The sequence below is a fragment of the Aquarana catesbeiana genome, linkage group LG01, assembly GCF_042186555.1.
Source record: "Aquarana catesbeiana isolate 2022-GZ linkage group LG01, ASM4218655v1, whole genome shotgun sequence".
NCBI classification, from domain to species: domain Eukaryota; kingdom Metazoa; phylum Chordata; class Amphibia; order Anura; family Ranidae; genus Aquarana; species Aquarana catesbeiana.
Window position 1 is genome coordinate 733650607 of NC_133324.1, and position 17323 is coordinate 733667929.

The window sequence follows — 17323 nt, forward strand, 5'->3', positions numbered from 1 at the left end:
CAAGATTAGTGATATAGCTCGGGGCAGAGTTGTGAATGGCTTTGTATGCTGTGGTTAGTATTTTGAATTTATCTCGCTGGGTGATTGGGAGCCAGTGTAGGGATTGGAGTAGAGGGTTGGCAGACACTGAGCGGTTGGTAAGGTGGATAAGTCTGGCAGCAGCATTCATGATAGACTGAAGAGGGGATAGCCTATGGAAAGGTAAGCCAATGAGAAGGGAGTTGCAATAGTCAAGGCGAGAGATAACAAGGGAGTGAATGAGGAGCTTGGTGGTTTCATTTGTTAAAAAGGGGCGAATTTTAGAGATGTTACAGAGGTGAATTCTACAAACTTTTGACAACGATCGGATTTGAGGCTGAAATGACAAGTCAGAGTCTAGGATTACACCTAGTACCCTGGCGTGAGGGGAGGGACTGATGGTTGCATTGTTGATTTTGATGGAAAAGTCATGGAGGGGGGTACGGGCGGGGGGGAATATTAATAGCTCAGTTTTAGAGAGATTTAGTTTAAGGAAGTGGTGCGACATCCATGCTGATATGTCAGTTAGTAAGTTAGTAATGCAAGAGGAGACTGAAGGAGTGAGGTGAGGAGTAGACAGATAGATTTGGGTGTCATCAGCGTATAAGTGGTATTGGAAGCCATCGTTAGTGAGTTTTAGTAAGGCAGTTTGCGTGGAGTGCTGCGAGCGAAAGCCAGACTGTAAGGGGTCAAGAAGGTTATTTTCATTGAGGTAGGAGCTAAGACGGTTGTAGACTAAGCATTCTAGAAGTTTAGAGGTGAATGGGAGCAATGAGATGAGTCTTAAGTTGTTCAGGTCAGTAGGGTCCAGTGAGGGCTTTTTAAGAATGGGAGTGATCTGCGCATGTTTTAGAGGGGAGGGGAGGGGAAGATGCCACTAGAGAGGGAGAAATTGAAGATGTGGGTGAGGGAGCATAGGACAAGGACAAGATCACTGTTGCATAGTTCCCTTGTTAACATACAACTCCCAGGAAGAACAGGCTGTGCTAAGGACATTGAATCATAGATGGGGAAACATTGCAGGTTATCTTGAAACAGGTCCTTCTAGTATCTATATTACTGACCCAACGCCTATATCAACTTTTTGTTATACATAGGGCGTATTGAACACAGCTTAAATTATACCAATGGCACCATAGAGAGAATCTGGAATGTCCTAGATGTAGAGGTTCCTCTGCAGGCCTTCTCCATATGCTTTGGAAATGCCCTAAGTTGGTGCGCTACTGACAGGGTATTATAGTCACCTTTTAATCAGGCATTTCAGACCCAGTAACGTAATGACCTGTGTACTAGATGAGAAATTATTTACTTCTCAAGCTTGGATCTCTATCTCTAGGTTACTGTTTTTGGCCCACAAATGTATTTTTATTAAAATGGATATCTACAACATTTTATAACAGAAACAAATTTTTTTTTTTTTCAACATTTATGGTCTTTTTTTTTTATTTGTAGCGCAAAAAATAAAAAAGCAAGTGATGGTCAAATACTAACAAAAGAAAGCTTTATTTGCGGGGAAGAAAAGATTAAAATTGGTCATATGGGTACAATGTCGCATGACCGTGCAATTGTCATTCAAAGTGCGATAGCGCTGAAACTGGCCTAGGCAGGAAGGGGGTAAAAGTGCCCTGTATTGAAGTGGTTAAGGCTATGACAGTGACCTCCTTATTTTGTATGTTAAACTGATTTATGGATATATGGCCTACTTTTTGTTTTTGTATAGTGCTATAATTCATATTTATTAGTCATACATTTCTTTAGTACTATCAAAGGACACTGATTTTTTGTTTTGTCTTTGTAAAATTGCAAAACTTTAAAAGTTATTGGGGGGGATAACTTTACTATCAATTAACAGTCTATTGAGCAATGAAGTAAAACCTTAAGTCCCTACACAGTCTATTGGTCTAATCAAATTGAGGGAAGGAAAACACAAGCATATGCTGTACATAGTAGTATTATAGCTGTCACACGCTATATCCCTTTTAAGATAAATTATGTTCTCTGTGCACAAAATTAATAGTTACATTTTATAAACGTTTTTGTTTTATGTTGTTAATAAAACCCAAACGGTTAAAAAAGATGGAATTATTTCTTGACTTTTGGGGAATTCTACAAAGTAAAATATTAGCCATGTATGCCACAAATGTTTTAAACCTAAAACATAATTTATTATGCTCTGTTTAGCATGTATCCTGTACAATGCTTACTGTTGGCAATCGCAAAGATACGACACTCTTTGAGGTTTCGTGAATGGAATTAACACAGATGCTTGGTCAATTCCTGATGTAAGCACTAGTTGATCTATATCAGTACATTTTTTAACTTGCTTTTTTTTTTCTTTTTACGTGGAAGACTGTAACCCTCTCTGAAGCTCTCAACATTGAACTACTCTTTCTTGCTGTTGCCTTGGTTACAGTCCAGATATCCACTTAAATCTTTTTACAGTAATTGGTTACCTATCTCCTCCTAAAAGTGGAGGAAGGGTTATTACTTGTAATGTGATACTATACAACCCATCTAATCCCTTACTGAAATGTTCCTTTCTGGCTGTGCTCATCCTCTTCATGTACCAGTTATTTGCTGCGTCTCAGCAATTGAAAGGACATCCGTATTATGGGTTAAATGTGTTCTTATCCATTTTTTTTTTCAGTGCATTGCAACAACTTGCAGTTATAATTTTTCTTTGAGGACGCTTGTCAGTAAAAAAGTAAACTTATTCTTGGTTAAGTTTTGTGAACTGAGCCTAAAATAGAATAATTATTTTCAGTCAAGTGACTGTAATTTTAAAACCTTAATGGACTTGGCTGAAAATTTTTTTTTGGAAAGAAAGATTCTGGTGTGTGAGCTTTGTGAATTGAGATGCTTGTGTGTGTGGACCTTTTTCTTTTTAGCTGTAGCAGTGCCTTTTGTAGATCTGGTAGAAGGTTGGTCGGTTCCAGCTATGCAGGATAACAGATATTGATTGTTCATCTCACGTACACAAGTCATTGTGAGAAGCTTTAAGACCCAGACCCAGCCCAAACGCTTTTTTTTGTTGTTTAGAACATCTGTGAAGCCTTTTGAGTCCCTATAGAAGAGATTTCTCTTCAGTTCTTGTCCTGAAGAAATGTCTTCAGCATCATTGTAGGACTTCTCTTGCACCTGTTTGAGCTCAGAAGAATATGAAAAAGACAAATCGCTTTTGTTAAATTACTTGTTTATATAGTTAGTCTTTGTGACAGACCATCTGGCAACCAGCCTGGGTGCCTCTGCCAAAATACAGCTTTTTCTGCTCTGGAACCAGGAATCCAGGATTATAGATTAGCATTGCAGCCACAAACTAGACGACACTAGCTTAGGTGCAAACTGGAACTGACTCTTTTATTGTAAATTCACACAGAATACATACCACACAAAATCAGAAGAGCTTGATCACTTTATCCTAAACAATGCATACTGTAAAAAAGTAATATCAGTATATCTCATGAACAGCTAACATAAACAGTAAGCTAATCAACAACTAGCAACTAACAGCTAGCCATGATCTAATTAACAGTAAGCTAATTAACAGCTAGTCACCTAGACAAGCCTAGGTGACTCAGGTCATTGCCCATCCAGACAGTTCGGCACCAGTTCCCCAGAAAGAAGACCCAGGGCTGTCCAAATCTCATTAACCAGCTTTCATTTGTGTAATCTGTCCACTAGACAAGTCATAAGACAAAACTCATACAATGTTCCAGCAGTCTGAAAAAGTGGAATTAATTTATCTTCATAGATTTCTTGAGGGGTATTAACTATTTGTCCCAAGTGGAGGAGCTTCTCCAACTGAGTGTGCAGGGACACCATATTTCCTCTGACCATTAACCTGTACAAGAGTAATATTACACCTTTCTGTCCACTCAAGAAGGGAAGCTATTGTCCTTCAGAAAATTTTTCCAAGCCTCGCTCTCAGCGTTTATCGCGTTGTTGTCCATATTTAGAGAATGATCTGCTCTCTCCATGGGATCAGGCTGAACTGAGCTCTTTTCTATGACCGGGAGAAGCAGACAAAATCCTCTGTCTCCTCTTTGGGCCATAATCAGTGGGTAGAAGGCTAGCCCCTAATCTCCTCCAAAAGCCTCTGTCCCAGTTGGGTTTGTCACATTCTTAAGCTTTATTTATACTACATATGTCTTACTGTCATAAACAGATCTCAGTATGAATAATCTACATGAAACCTGGCCATACACTGGATTTTGTTCCAATTTTCTCCTTTTAAGAAGTTCATCTAATTATCAAATTGTTTTTCCAACCGCAGTGATGAGAAAAACCGAAGGAGCAAGATGGAGATTTTTTTCTTGAGCGAACAGGTTTATTATAGTGTATGAGGTTTCATTTGAGACCGTCCATTCACTGCAAAATCAAATGTGAAAGGCAAACAACATTTTTAAGTATGTTCAAAAGGCATTCGCCAAGTGGTTAATGTACTGAGAATTTTCATATGAATTTTTGCACGATCGTTCATTTAAAAATCTGTTCATGTATAGGCAGCTTAAGTCTTCGCCATAGTTTCTAGGGAGAAATTAAAGTGGTTGTACCACCAATTATTTTCCTGCTGATTTTTTTTTTTGTGTTATTAACTAATATTTAAACCTTTTTTTTGTTTTAGGATTTTAGACCTTTAACATATATATTTATACATTTTAAAAAGCACAAAACTGAAAAAAACCTTACATTTCATTTGTATGCAACTTTGCAATGCTTTGTACCAGAATCATAATTTTAGTGTAATTTTAAACAGGACACATTTCAGAATAGAATGTGTATTTTTTTTCTGCAGTAACACTGCAACAATGTTTAACCACTTCAATACAGGGCACTTATACAACTTCCTGCCCAGACCAATTTTCAGCTTTCAGCTGAATTTCAATTTTCAGCACTTTGAATGACAATTGTGCGGTCATGCTACACTATACCCAAACAAAATTTTTATCATGTTGTTCCCACAAATAGAGCTTTCTTTTGGTGGTATTTGATCACCTCTGGAATTTTTATATTCTGCTAACCAAATAAAAAAATGGACCGAAAATTTTGAAAAAAAGTATTTTTTTTGTTTCTGTTACAAAACTTTGTAAAGAAGTAATTTTTCTCCTTCACTGATGGGCACTGATGGGGCTGCACTGATGGGCATTAATATGGGGTACTGATAGATGGCACCGATAGGCGGCACGGATGGGCACTGATAGGTGGCACTGTACACTAATAAATGTTACTGATGAATGCCAATCAGTGCCAAACAATGCCTGCCAATCAGTGATGCCCATTGTGGGCACCGATTGGCATCCATTGTGAGCACCGATTGGCATCCATTGTGGGCACTGATTGGCATCCCTGGTGGTCTACGGTGGCATACCTGGTGGTGACTAGTGATGGCATCCCTGGTAGTCCAGTGTGGGCATCCTCGGGGGGGCTGCACTGATAATCGATCAGCATAGACCCCCCCGTCAGAGGAGCAGCCATTTGGCATTCCTCTATTCGCATCTGGCAGACGCGAGTGAGGAAAAGCCGATCATCGGCTCTTCCTGTTTACACCGTGATCAGCTGTGATTGGACAAGGCTGATCACGTGGTAAAGAGTCTCTGTCAGAGACTCTTTACCTAGATCGGTGTTGCAGGGTGTGAGACTGACACCCCGCATCAACGATCGCCGTGATGCGCGCAGCGGCTTGATATCCTGCCGGACATCATATGACGTCCGGTCAGGATATTGAAACCTCTTTGCCGCCGTCGTTTTGCTATATGGCGGGCAGCAAGTGGTTAAACTAACACTGCTTAAAAAAAGTGTTTTGTGTATTTTTTTTGAGTTTTATTATCTTAAGGATTGTGAGGGAAAATAAAATCCCGTGTTGCAAGACAATCTCATGAAAATAAAACATTGCTTGTCCTTAAAAAAAAAAAAAAAAAAGTGTTGCCTTTTTATTTTAAACAATGACAAACTTGTCGCTGAAACATACAACAGGTCCATAGCAGAATTGTAAAATAGGGGTGAGCAGGTGTGAGAGGAAAAATGGTTAAAAGGAAAAAAAAAAGGCATATTAGTGATGCTGCCCATAAAAGAGAAATGTCAGCTGGAATCAAGTTGCTATAGGCACCCCCACTTTGTGCTTTTTCCTACAGTTTGTTTTAATAAAGTGTTTGTTATTTCTTCAGAGCTGTTTGATTGAACACATGTTAATTGAAAAAGTACATGGGCCATGAGAAGCCACTCACTGATAAACACACAATATTTCAACATGAACGTGGTGCTGCTGGAATCCGTTCCACATTGTTTAGTCCAATTTCAAAGCTGATCAAAAATGTATCTGCATTCCTGTGTAGCATTTCATCTCTCTGCCTTTTAAAATGTGTCAGTTATCAGTGTTTTCTGACCTAACCAGAACATTTCTTTTTGCCAAATTGAATAGCTTGTTTTGTTTTCAACACATAATAAATGACAGAAGCTGATTGGAGCAACAAGAATGTTTTTATTGAACTAATGTCCTATTTAAGGGCCCTTTCACATGGGCATTCTGATCAGGTTTGCCTGTCTTTCAGGTGGACCTGATTGGAAGCTCCATGCAGCTCGGTGGGCAGTTTGATGTAAACAAACTTGTTTTTGTTTACAGCTGCCTGCCTCTGAGTCTATCCAGGTCCGGAACAAGCTGCGTCCTTCCATTTTTCTAGACATGAACGTGGTGGATCAGAGGTAGCCTTATGTAAATGGACACTACTTACACACGGCCACCCATAGAGCCATCACCGGGAGGGGGGGGGTCCACTCTTGGTTGGGTACACACTATTTTAACACTTGCATATTGACATCTTTACTGACATTACTGTGGCAAAACAATTTAAAGAGAATATATAGTTTTTAATTTCTTTTACACTCTATCAAAAATGCATGAACGTGAAATCGTCTAATGTATATTTTTATTTAAAAAGAAAAACTTTTTTTTTTATTCGTTTCTATGGGCCCGGTCACATAACTGTGCATTTTTTACTGCATGTTTACATGCATTTGAAGCATGCTTGAATGCAGTTTGTGCTGCGTCTGCAGTGCATTTTTCTGTACATTTTTGGATTTGGCTTTCTTGCCTTAAAGGAGCGTGGTGCAGTGCATTTGAGGTGCGTTTTGTAGCGCGTTCCCTGCATTTGCGTTGTGGAAAAATGCTCTAATTTTTTTTTTAGCTGCGCTGAACTGCACTGCAAAGATGTGAACTATGCTTATAGGATCACCTTGATTTTGGGCTATCTATGCAGTTGGAGTGCAGTTCAAAATGCAGCCAACTGCATCCCACAGTGTGAAAGGGCCCTAAGTGTACTTTGTAATTGGTATAGTTCGTACATGTATTATACATGACGACAACCATATTTGTCAGTTACATACACAGGCTATGCTTCCTGCTTTGCAGTGCTGCCCAGGAGCTGTGCTTTAGTGCTTCTTCTCTCAATGCAAGTCTGAATAAGCTGGCCCAAAAAAAAGATTTTCTGCCTTTTGTGACTGATAAGAAATCTGAACACTTGTAGATAGGGGAAGCAGTGATTAGTTTCCTCTTTTAGCCAATCTGAAAATATATTTTGTACAAACGTATAGAAGGTAGTAAACAAAGTCTTATTAAAAATGACTCAATGGTAAATAATGCAATAATTAAAAAATTATGCCTGCCAGCATCTTAACCAGTGACTCATCTCTGTTGCATGTAAACAAATGAGCCTGTCAGTGAAACAAACAGAAAATAAAATGGCGTGACCCCCACCCCAAAAAAAATACATATCAGACCCTTACCCGAGCATGTAGCGGAGCAGGTGAGGAAAGGGGGGGATAAGCATGTGTGGCCCCCCTGAACCATACCAGACCACATGCCCTCAACATAGTGGGGGTACTTTGCCAAGGGGGATGAAGGGTCCCTGGCAAATCACCTTGTCCTCATGTTGATAAGGACAAGGGCCTCTTCGCCACAACCCTGACCCAGTGATGAATCTGGAAGCACCCTTTAATGTTTGTCACATAACAAAATGCGTCTGTTGGACAGTTTGGGGTGCCATTAAGAACAAACAGCACTGCATGCACAATGCACGTTTGTAGCATATTCAGGAACGTTTCTGTGCGAACTTCTGGAATGCATAAGAGTGATTAGGGTACAAAATGCAACTACAAACTGTCAGGGCTGGGCTAAGCCCTTCCTTCTCTGAGCTGGCCGCTCAGCTGTCGGCTAATTGCCAGCTCCTATCTCTCCACAGCTACTCAGCTGTTGATGATATCCTGCTCGTCAGTCCTGCCTGCTTAGGCCGTCCAGCCCAGAGGATCCTCTGCCTTCGCCTTAGTCGACATCACAGAGATGCTCTCCTGCATTCCTGTTAAGACTTGCTTGGCTGACATCCCTTCTGGCTCCAGGTCCTGCTTGCTCTTTTACTACGCTCATCTCTGGCTCCCTGACTTTTGGCTTGTCTGACTATCCATTCCAGTTCCTGAACTCTGGCTATGTTTTGACTATGTTTTGTTCTATTTACTTTTATTATTAAACAAGTGTGATTTAACTGTAATTCTGTCTAGGTCTGATTTCATGGTTTCTGACGCTAACATTATCTATACAAGCGCCCTACACTGCCTCTTTAATGCCTCTCTAATGGCCTCTGAGTGTCATGAATGGCTTTACTGATCAGTTCTGAGCAGGGTTAGGCACCCTAAGGGTCCATTTACACCACTTGTGTGGTCTGTTAAACACACTTAAGTCGAAGTGCATTGACATGTATTTTTGTTAACATATTTAATGTTCTCCAGAAGAAAACTTCTTAGTACTGCCAGATGGCATATTTATAAGTCCACAAAGAGTCAGTTATTGTATGTACGTCATTTCTATACTAGTAATTTAATCTAACATACTGCCATTTGCTGTGTTCTACAGTTAAATGTTGATACATACAATATGTCATACACCATATACTAAACACATGCTAAATGTTGGATAGAAGTCTGGTTATGGGCAAATTGTATTTGTTAGGACTTTGGATGTATTAGTGGAAACCAGATAAAAGAATATTAAAATATATATGCTACATATATAATATATACAGATTTTTACTTGTAAACAAAGTATCAGAAGAAGACATGCTCTAAAAGTGGATAATGGTACTCCTTGGATATTGCGCCAGGCTGTGAAAAACTCTCACACATGGTATCGCCATACTCAGGAGTAGCAAATGTGTTTTGGGGTTTAGTTGCAAGTATGCCTATGCCGTGTGTGAGAAATACCTTGTTATTATTACATTATTTACTAAATACCTTAGATGGTCTACTTTCCAAAAGGGTCATTTTGTATTTGTACTGTCTTGGCATGTTAGGGCCTCAAAAAAATGAGATGAAGTTGTCAGTACATCAGGAGTGATCAATTTTCAGTGATTAGCACCATACCTTGTAGACTATATAACTTTCACACAGAATAAATAATATACACTGATTTGGGATATTTTTTACCAAAGAAATGTAACGGTATACATTTTGGTTACATTTTTTTTTTTTTTCTTGTTCAAACATTTTATTGAAAGGAATAAAGAAATACACATTGAAAACAATGGTCCAAATGTGGACGAGTCATGAAATGAAAACATATTATAGTGGCCAAAGTCAGTGAGCCGTTGTTGGGAAATGATCAACTTTGGAGGGGCCTAAGTCCTCAGCCTGCCTAGAAGGATAAATCTAGGAGTTTAATAAACTAACAAACAACATGTTGGTTAAAATTTATAAAGGAAAAGTTACTTATTTGCAAAATTTTTTAACGGAAACTAAGAAAAATGCATTTTTTTAACTTTATAGCGCAAAAAATAAAAAACCCAGTGGTGATTAAATATAAAAAAATCTCTATTTGTGTGGAAAAAAATGATAAACATTTCATATGAGTACAGTGTTGCATGAGTAATTATCATTCAAAGCGTGACAGCACTGAAAGCTGAAAATTGGCCTGGGCAGGAAGGTGCCCCTGTATTGAGGTGGTTAAATGCACTTAGTGCCATGAATAACCAGTGAATTGTAAGATGACTTTGTCCTCGGTTCATGGCCTCGGTTTATTCGGTTTCACCATGGACTGGGTATAGTGGTGGAAAAAGCTACTAATTGTTGGCTTAATTCTGTTCCAAGAAAAGTAAGGGGGTCTTTGGGCAAATGTACCTAGATAGATACAGACTAACTTTATACTGTTTGATGTTACATGGTGGGAAAAAATACCATGAAAAATTGAAAACCTAATGAAACCAAGTAAAACCCAACAAGAAACTTGTATTAGTTGTATTTTTTTTTTTTATATGTTTACAGGACAACGCAGGCACACACTCCTTTTGTGTCCTGGATAAATAGTGAATCACCTACAATATCAAGTGAACCTATCTCACCAGTTGTAACACAACCGTCACCTGCTATAGACACTGAGACATCACCTGTACACCTCACATCTCCACCATCTGACAGGTACTAGCTTTCTTTTCTTCAAACTTTACATGTTTGATTTTTTTTTATATACCATTGCTGACCTCTCTCCAGAAATGGTGGTTGCCTGGCTGTTATGCTAATCCATTAACTTCAGTACTTTCTAAGTTACTGACCCCCTAAAAAAGTATGTGGATAAGGATTTCTACTTCACTGCCTGCATTCATGTTCCAGGGTAGTGATTTAGAACGTGCTGAGGCTAGAACCAGCCAGGCAACATTTTTAGAAGGAAAGGTAAGTAATGGAAACCTCCATCTTGTTTTCACAGCCTCCTTGTTTTTCTGTGAAGCAATGCTGAGCATTTGACAAAGGTGTAAAAATAAAAACTGCAATGAAAATTAGACAATCCCTAAAGGCAGCAACTCCTACTGTTAGATATGCATAGTGAATAAGTAAATTGTAAATAGAGCTGCGCTCAAACACCAACATAAATTGTGATATGTATATCATCAAAAAAAAGAAAATGAATCCCACCGCAAGAAATGCACGCTTACCAGCTTAAGTGGACCTCCTATTACGGGAGGCTTCAATCACTTGTGGCGAATACCCAGCCATGGCCTTTATCCGATAAGGGGGATATCCAAATGGCAACTCCCACTGAATATAGATTTCATAAAGTGAAGGCACAGCAACACTCGTAATAGTGACTCACCCAGGACATTCCACAGGCTCGTAGACACTAAATCCTGCCTCAGAGTAATAGGCTCCTAAATTAAATTCCCCAAAATATAATTAAATTCCCCAAAAATGCTTATAAAAAGCATGAAATGGAACAAGCCGGCTAAAGCAAAAATGCCCATCATTCCGGGATCACATGCAGCGCAGTGACGTCAGCACGCCACTCCAGCCGACGCGTTTCGGCACAATCCGACGTCGTCCTGGGGTGCTTCCTGCAAGGACGATATTTACTTTTGGGATTCATTTTATTAACCTTTTTTTGTTTGTTTTTATTATATACATATCTCAATTCATGGTGGTGTTTGAGCGCAACTCTATTTACAACTTATTTGACAAAGGTGGCATGGTGACCCACTATGTTTACTACTATACTGTATGTACTACACATTAGATACATAATTATCTTTATTGTAAAAAGTAGTAATTTGTTAAGCAGCTCTATTTGCCTTGGAAGCTCTGCTCTGAGTTTCTGCTTCTTTGGTTTGTCTTCTCTCCTCTTATCACTGGACAGCATTTATTTCTTTCATAGGTTTTTTTCAGTAAAAGCCATTTTTTTTTCAAAACTTTGATAAGCACAACTGACATCAGTAGACACATTTTCACAAGGTACCATAGATACGCATGTGCTTTGTGTCAATATTTTCATCCATGGCTAAAATATTGCTACCCCAGGAGATGTAGCTGCTGGAGGGCTTCAGTGTTAGATTTAACTTCATATTTCACACAGTATACAGTGTGCTGAAAGTAGAGATTATATATATTCTGTATATTTATACAAGGACCAGAGGTAGTCATTCCATGTCTGCCTGTCACAGCAGTTAAAGTGGTGTTCCGGCCGAAATTATACTTTTTAAATAAAAATACCCCTATTATACACAAGCTTAATGTATTCTAGTAAAGTTAGTCTGTAAACTAAGGTCTGTTTTGTTAGTTTATAGCAGTAGTTTGTTATTTTATAAACTTACAGCAGGCTGTGGCCATCTTAAGTGTGGGCATCTGAAGCTAGACTGTATTTCTTCCTGGATCTCATCCTTGCAAATCTCGCACATGCTCAGTGCAGCACAAGCAGTGTAATAGGTTTCAGGTCAGGTTTCAATAGCAACGGCAGTGTCAGAGGAAGTTGTTGCCCCTTCCCAGTAGGCATTGCAAACAGGAAATGATGAGATGGGCCACGGCCAGGGAGGAGGAAGTGAAAAATATATACAGTAGGTGCTGAGAATTTTTTTTTTTTTTAAATATCCAATTCGTTTACAGTGCACAGTTTAGTGAGGGATGCTGAAGAGTTGTAAAAGTGGGTGGAACTCAACTTTAAACTTTATGAAGTTGTGACAATAGGAAACTGTGTTGTTCCCATATTTAAATCTCTATGCTTTACACTCATGGATACAACTGTGCTTTCATACACGATTTAAAGAATTTCTTTACACATAAGAAACCATATATTGGCATGCTGTAAAGTATTTTGTTTGAACAATGAGAATATTATCAGTTTTAGTAACAGTACTTTTTTTTGCAGTATACCTGGAAGGAAGGCGATAGCGGTCTATCCTTGTGAGGCAGAGCACAACTCGGAGTTATCATTTCAAGTAGGCGAAGTGTTTGAAGATGGTAAGTTTATTTATTTTACAAGTAGACAGATACTTGGTCATGTTGAATTTGGTATCCCAATTAGTTGAAGTCACTTAAATCAGTAAATCTACATCATATGCTTAAAATCACTAATTAATCATTTCAGCATTAGCAGCGTCTTTCAGTGCCATACGCACTGTGTGCTTAGAAACCAGGTCAAGGTGTATCACTCCTTATAAGAGTTTGTATTTTAAAGATGGATTATGCAGCATACATCCACTTAAAAGTGATTATGGAATATAGGATCCTTAACTTCTGTCACCACACCTTGTGAGATCCACTCCCCTAGTTTAATAAACTCACCACAACTGCAAATGCAACACGCCTTATATCTCCAATATCTTTATTTTGCATGAAGTTACACCATGTACGGGGTCCTCCTCCAATCGCAGTTTTCCATAAACCAATGAAAAAAGTGGTGACAAACTACATAGCGTAATCCTGTTTAAAATTTTATTTCCAATAACCCCCCATGATTTAAAATGTGCTTACAAGTATAGAAAAAGACTTGCATTAGATGTTGCAAATAGTGCTGTTCAGCCTGCATGTATACACTCGCCACTCTCTGGAAATCCTGATCACAGTGATACCCGAGTCGAGTTACAAGCTGCGAACAGACTGGAAAGGTCATGTGGTCATGCCCTAACGCGTTTCGTCATCACACAGTCGTCAGACATCTGACTTACTATTGTTGATAGCGGCAGCTGATGGTACAAAGTAATTTGTATCTATATTTATTTTAGTATTAACCATATATGAGTGCTGAGATCAGTGATATTTATTTACTGATATTGTTATTTTAAATCAGTAAGTTAAATCATTATTTTTTTTTTCGTATCCATTAAAGCAGTAGTAAACCGCAGTGGATGAAAAAAAAAATCTGCTGCAAGGCAATGTAATAATGGGCTAGTCTTCATCCCATGCTAGCCCATTATGAGGCTTACCTTAGAACAAAGCCCTCCAGTGCCCTGCTGTCACCGCTGAGAGGGCTGACGTCTTCCCCTGGTTTTCCTTCGAGGTTCACGTCCTCCAGCTACATGTGTGAGCAGGGGCGCAATGATGTCACACAAGCATGTGGGAGCCGCCGTTTATGGCTTGGGCTCTGAAGGTCTAGCACTGTATGCTGGACCTTCAGAGTGAATGCGCTGGTAACGTCACTGGCTGCAGGCACTCTTAATATCTAATAAACTGTGCAAGGTTAGATATTCACAGTACCTACAGGTAAGCCTTCCTATAGGTTTGCCTGTAGGTACAAGTAATAGAACAGAGTTTACTACCACTTTAAATACGTATTTCCATTTTATATGGAGTATTAAGACAGACTTTTTAAGTACTAGTACATTAGGCAATGCAACATTTTTTTATTCACAAATGTATGTAAAAAAAAAAAAAAACAGAGCATAGTAAATATGTATATTTGGCTGCGCGTACTTGTACAAGGAGAGTGCTTCTTAAAAAAAAAAAAAAAAATGGTTTGGGCACATATGTATGTGTAGTATTATTAAATGTAATTATTGCTGTTTACCTAGCACTCCAGGCACTCCTCAGCACTCCATCTATTCGTACCACAGACCAGGGTCCTGACGCCATGGATCTGAATCCTTTATAGTGTATCTTTTCACTGAGGGGCCTTTCAGCACTTCAGGTTTCCTTCACATCTCTGTAACATCCACAGTGAGAAGGGAGTGGTCTTTATGCAAGTATTGTTAACTAAGTCTAAACTTCAACTTAAAGTGTATTTCCACCTTGGATACCAAATTGGGATTATACCTACTTTATATTTTTTACATGTCCCCATTAACATTGCATTACCTAAATAAAATTTATAGCTTTTTTTTTTTTTTTGTTTAATTTCTTCTGGGCATCTGTTTAGTTCTCTTTCTTATAAGTGGGCTGGGCAGCTGTGCTATAAGCAGCTACTGTATGTGTGTACTGCACACTTTGTGTGTATCCTGCAGGAATCACCACAGGTAATCGCTGGCTGTGCAAAAACCTGTCATTATAGTGAACAGAGCCTGTGGCCTCACCCAGCTCACAGGATTCCTGCTGCTACAATTTGAACCAGATTAAATCGCAGGTTTGAATGTAGCCTAAATGAGAACTGGCCTCAGCCAGTCTCAGGCCTTTCTATTGGGAAAGATCATGCTGAGTGACCTAAGAAGTTTTGGGCTGTCCCCAGAAAAGTAAGCGAAATCTTCCAATGGGGACACTAGTTCTGGTTACCTGGGGGTCCCCAAAAGATTCCTTAAATTTCCTTAATTTCCTCTCACTTCCTGTTCGCTTATGTGGCAGGAAGTAAAGGTAATTCTCCCAAATGGGACAACGATGGCAAAAATAAACCTTAAAGGGGAAATAAGGTAGGGTTATTCTATCCAAAATGAAGAAAAAACAGTTATACTTTAATTTGATCACCTGCCCCTGTTTCCATCTAGTGAGTGCCATATGCATACCACTGATAGGTCTGGGTTCCCTTTACAGCAGAAAGCTCAGGGTTTTCCATTATAGCCCACTGCTTTGTATAGTGCACCTAGACAGCTAACCATAATCAAAAGAAATCCGAAATTCACTGCATCACTTCACCTTTTATTGATCCTTCATGCAAAATACATCACAGACAGTGTGGGGTTCAGTAAAAGTTGATGCATTTTGCGCTGTGGCTAGCGCTTACTCATCACTTCAGGTATGTGGTTATGAGTAAGCGCTAGCCACAGCGCAAAACGCATGAACTTTTACTGTACCCCGCACTTTCTGATATCTTTTGCATGAAGAATTAATAAAGATGAAGTGTTGAAATTAATTCCGTATTTCTTTTGATTGTGTACAGTATCTGCAGATGAGCTGTGCTAGCACCCTCACCTAAACCTTGGCTACACTGTGGCTGGATGGCTAATGTGCTCACCTGGAGCGGCTTTCTCTTTGGTGAATTGTCCTAGACCGCTAACCATGTTTCAAGTTATACATGCTCTTTAAAGGTATTTCATAAAGCAGTTACAAATGCTTTCCAGTGATATTTGCTAACTTTTTTTTTTACAGTTTTAATTTCATATTTGTTTCTTTAATGCAGTACATAACTCAAGGGAACCAGGTTGGCTGGAGGGAACCCTAAAGGGCAGGCGAGGACTTATTCCACAGAACTACGTTCAGTTCCTCTAGCAGTATGGACTTGAAGCTCAGACGCTGTACATGGTATCCATGGATTTGTGTTCCAGTTTACTTGTGTCTTGTTTTTGTGACTGCGCAGACCACTTGACCAGATGGTGAAGGCCCCCTATATGCTGAGAAATACAATTAACATAGTATTTACTGACCTATAGCACTCCTCTCTGGTGATCTTTGCTGAGTGACCTTCCAGGCGTAGGTAACAAAACAAAAAAATACCCTTTTTTTTAAAAAAAAATTCTCAGCGAAGGTAGGGGGCACTAAGAATAGGTGCACTATAAGTGCATTTATCATTTAAAGGAAAGGACAAGCAATACTGCCAAACCTAAAACATGTTTTATTTAATGTTTTCATTTGTTATTGTTTATTTTTATTTGTTTTTATCAATCACTGCTCCAGGCAACTAGTATACTTTGATTATTATGTCACTCATTTCACAGTTTCATTCCTGAGAGTATTTTGTGTAATTATATTTAAATAAATAGTGTGATGTAATGCCTTCCTGGCTACAAATTAAATCACATGCATGAATTGACACACAGGACATATATTTGTTGTTACCGACCTATAACACTGGTGGAGTGACTAGAAGTCCCAGCATTCCTTGCTTGCGTGAGACTAGCAGGATATGCTTGAACCTTTAATTCATCCTCCGCTGGGGCAGATAAGTTGCTGGACACTATTCAGCATATTTGATGTGCAATCTTCTACATACTATGACAATTCATTGGAGAGTAAAGGGGAAAAAAGACAATGTTGCATTTTATACTACTTTTTACATTTACTCTTTTGTAGCAGTCACTTTTATAAGCTTACACTTGTTCAGTTTTATTGTTTTTAAAGTATAGTTACTGCCAAAATAAACTATAAATTTATCCAAAATAAAATATTACTAGTTCTGTAATTGCGTGTTTATTTTGTTGGAAAGAAATACATCTGCAATACCTCCTTGTGCCTATTTTTACCAGTTAAACGGTATTAAATTGTACAGTATATGAAGAAACATTACATATATATGCAGTGTGTTTGTAGTATATTCTTATATTTTAGTAGTGCTGTTAAGATGCTTACAGAGCAAGACTGGAGCAGCATTGAAGGGCGTTCCTACCATATATAAAGTGTACCAGGAAACAATTGTTAAATAATTTTTTATTAGAAGTTATTTAGACATTGTACAGTATCAGGAACAACTGGGAGAGGTACATTATCTCCACTGCTCTAATATACTTGAATTATAACTTGTCATTTGACATATACCACTTATGAGAGTATTTGAATTACTCTATATAAGTATCATGGTGAAAACCCGGACATTATATCATAATCAGTCAATATCTTCAACTTCAAGGTGAAGTCACTTCTATAT

General features: G+C 38.7%; 1 protein-coding gene across 1 annotated transcript in view; it reads left to right on the plus strand.

Annotated features, from left to right (window-relative positions):
• The window catches only part of ARHGAP10 (Rho GTPase activating protein 10), a 448736-nt gene extending 431875 nt beyond the window's left edge, over positions 1-16861 (plus strand). Inside the window, exons 22-24 of the mRNA XM_073604823.1 lie at positions 10321-10473; positions 12686-12777; positions 15863-16861. Coding sequence (XP_073460924.1) covers positions 10321-10473; positions 12686-12777; positions 15863-15951 — 334 coding nt within the window. The 3' untranslated portion in view covers positions 15952-16861. The remainder of the gene's footprint in view (positions 1-10320; positions 10474-12685; positions 12778-15862) is intronic.
• Positions 16862-17323: the final 462 nt, after the last annotated feature.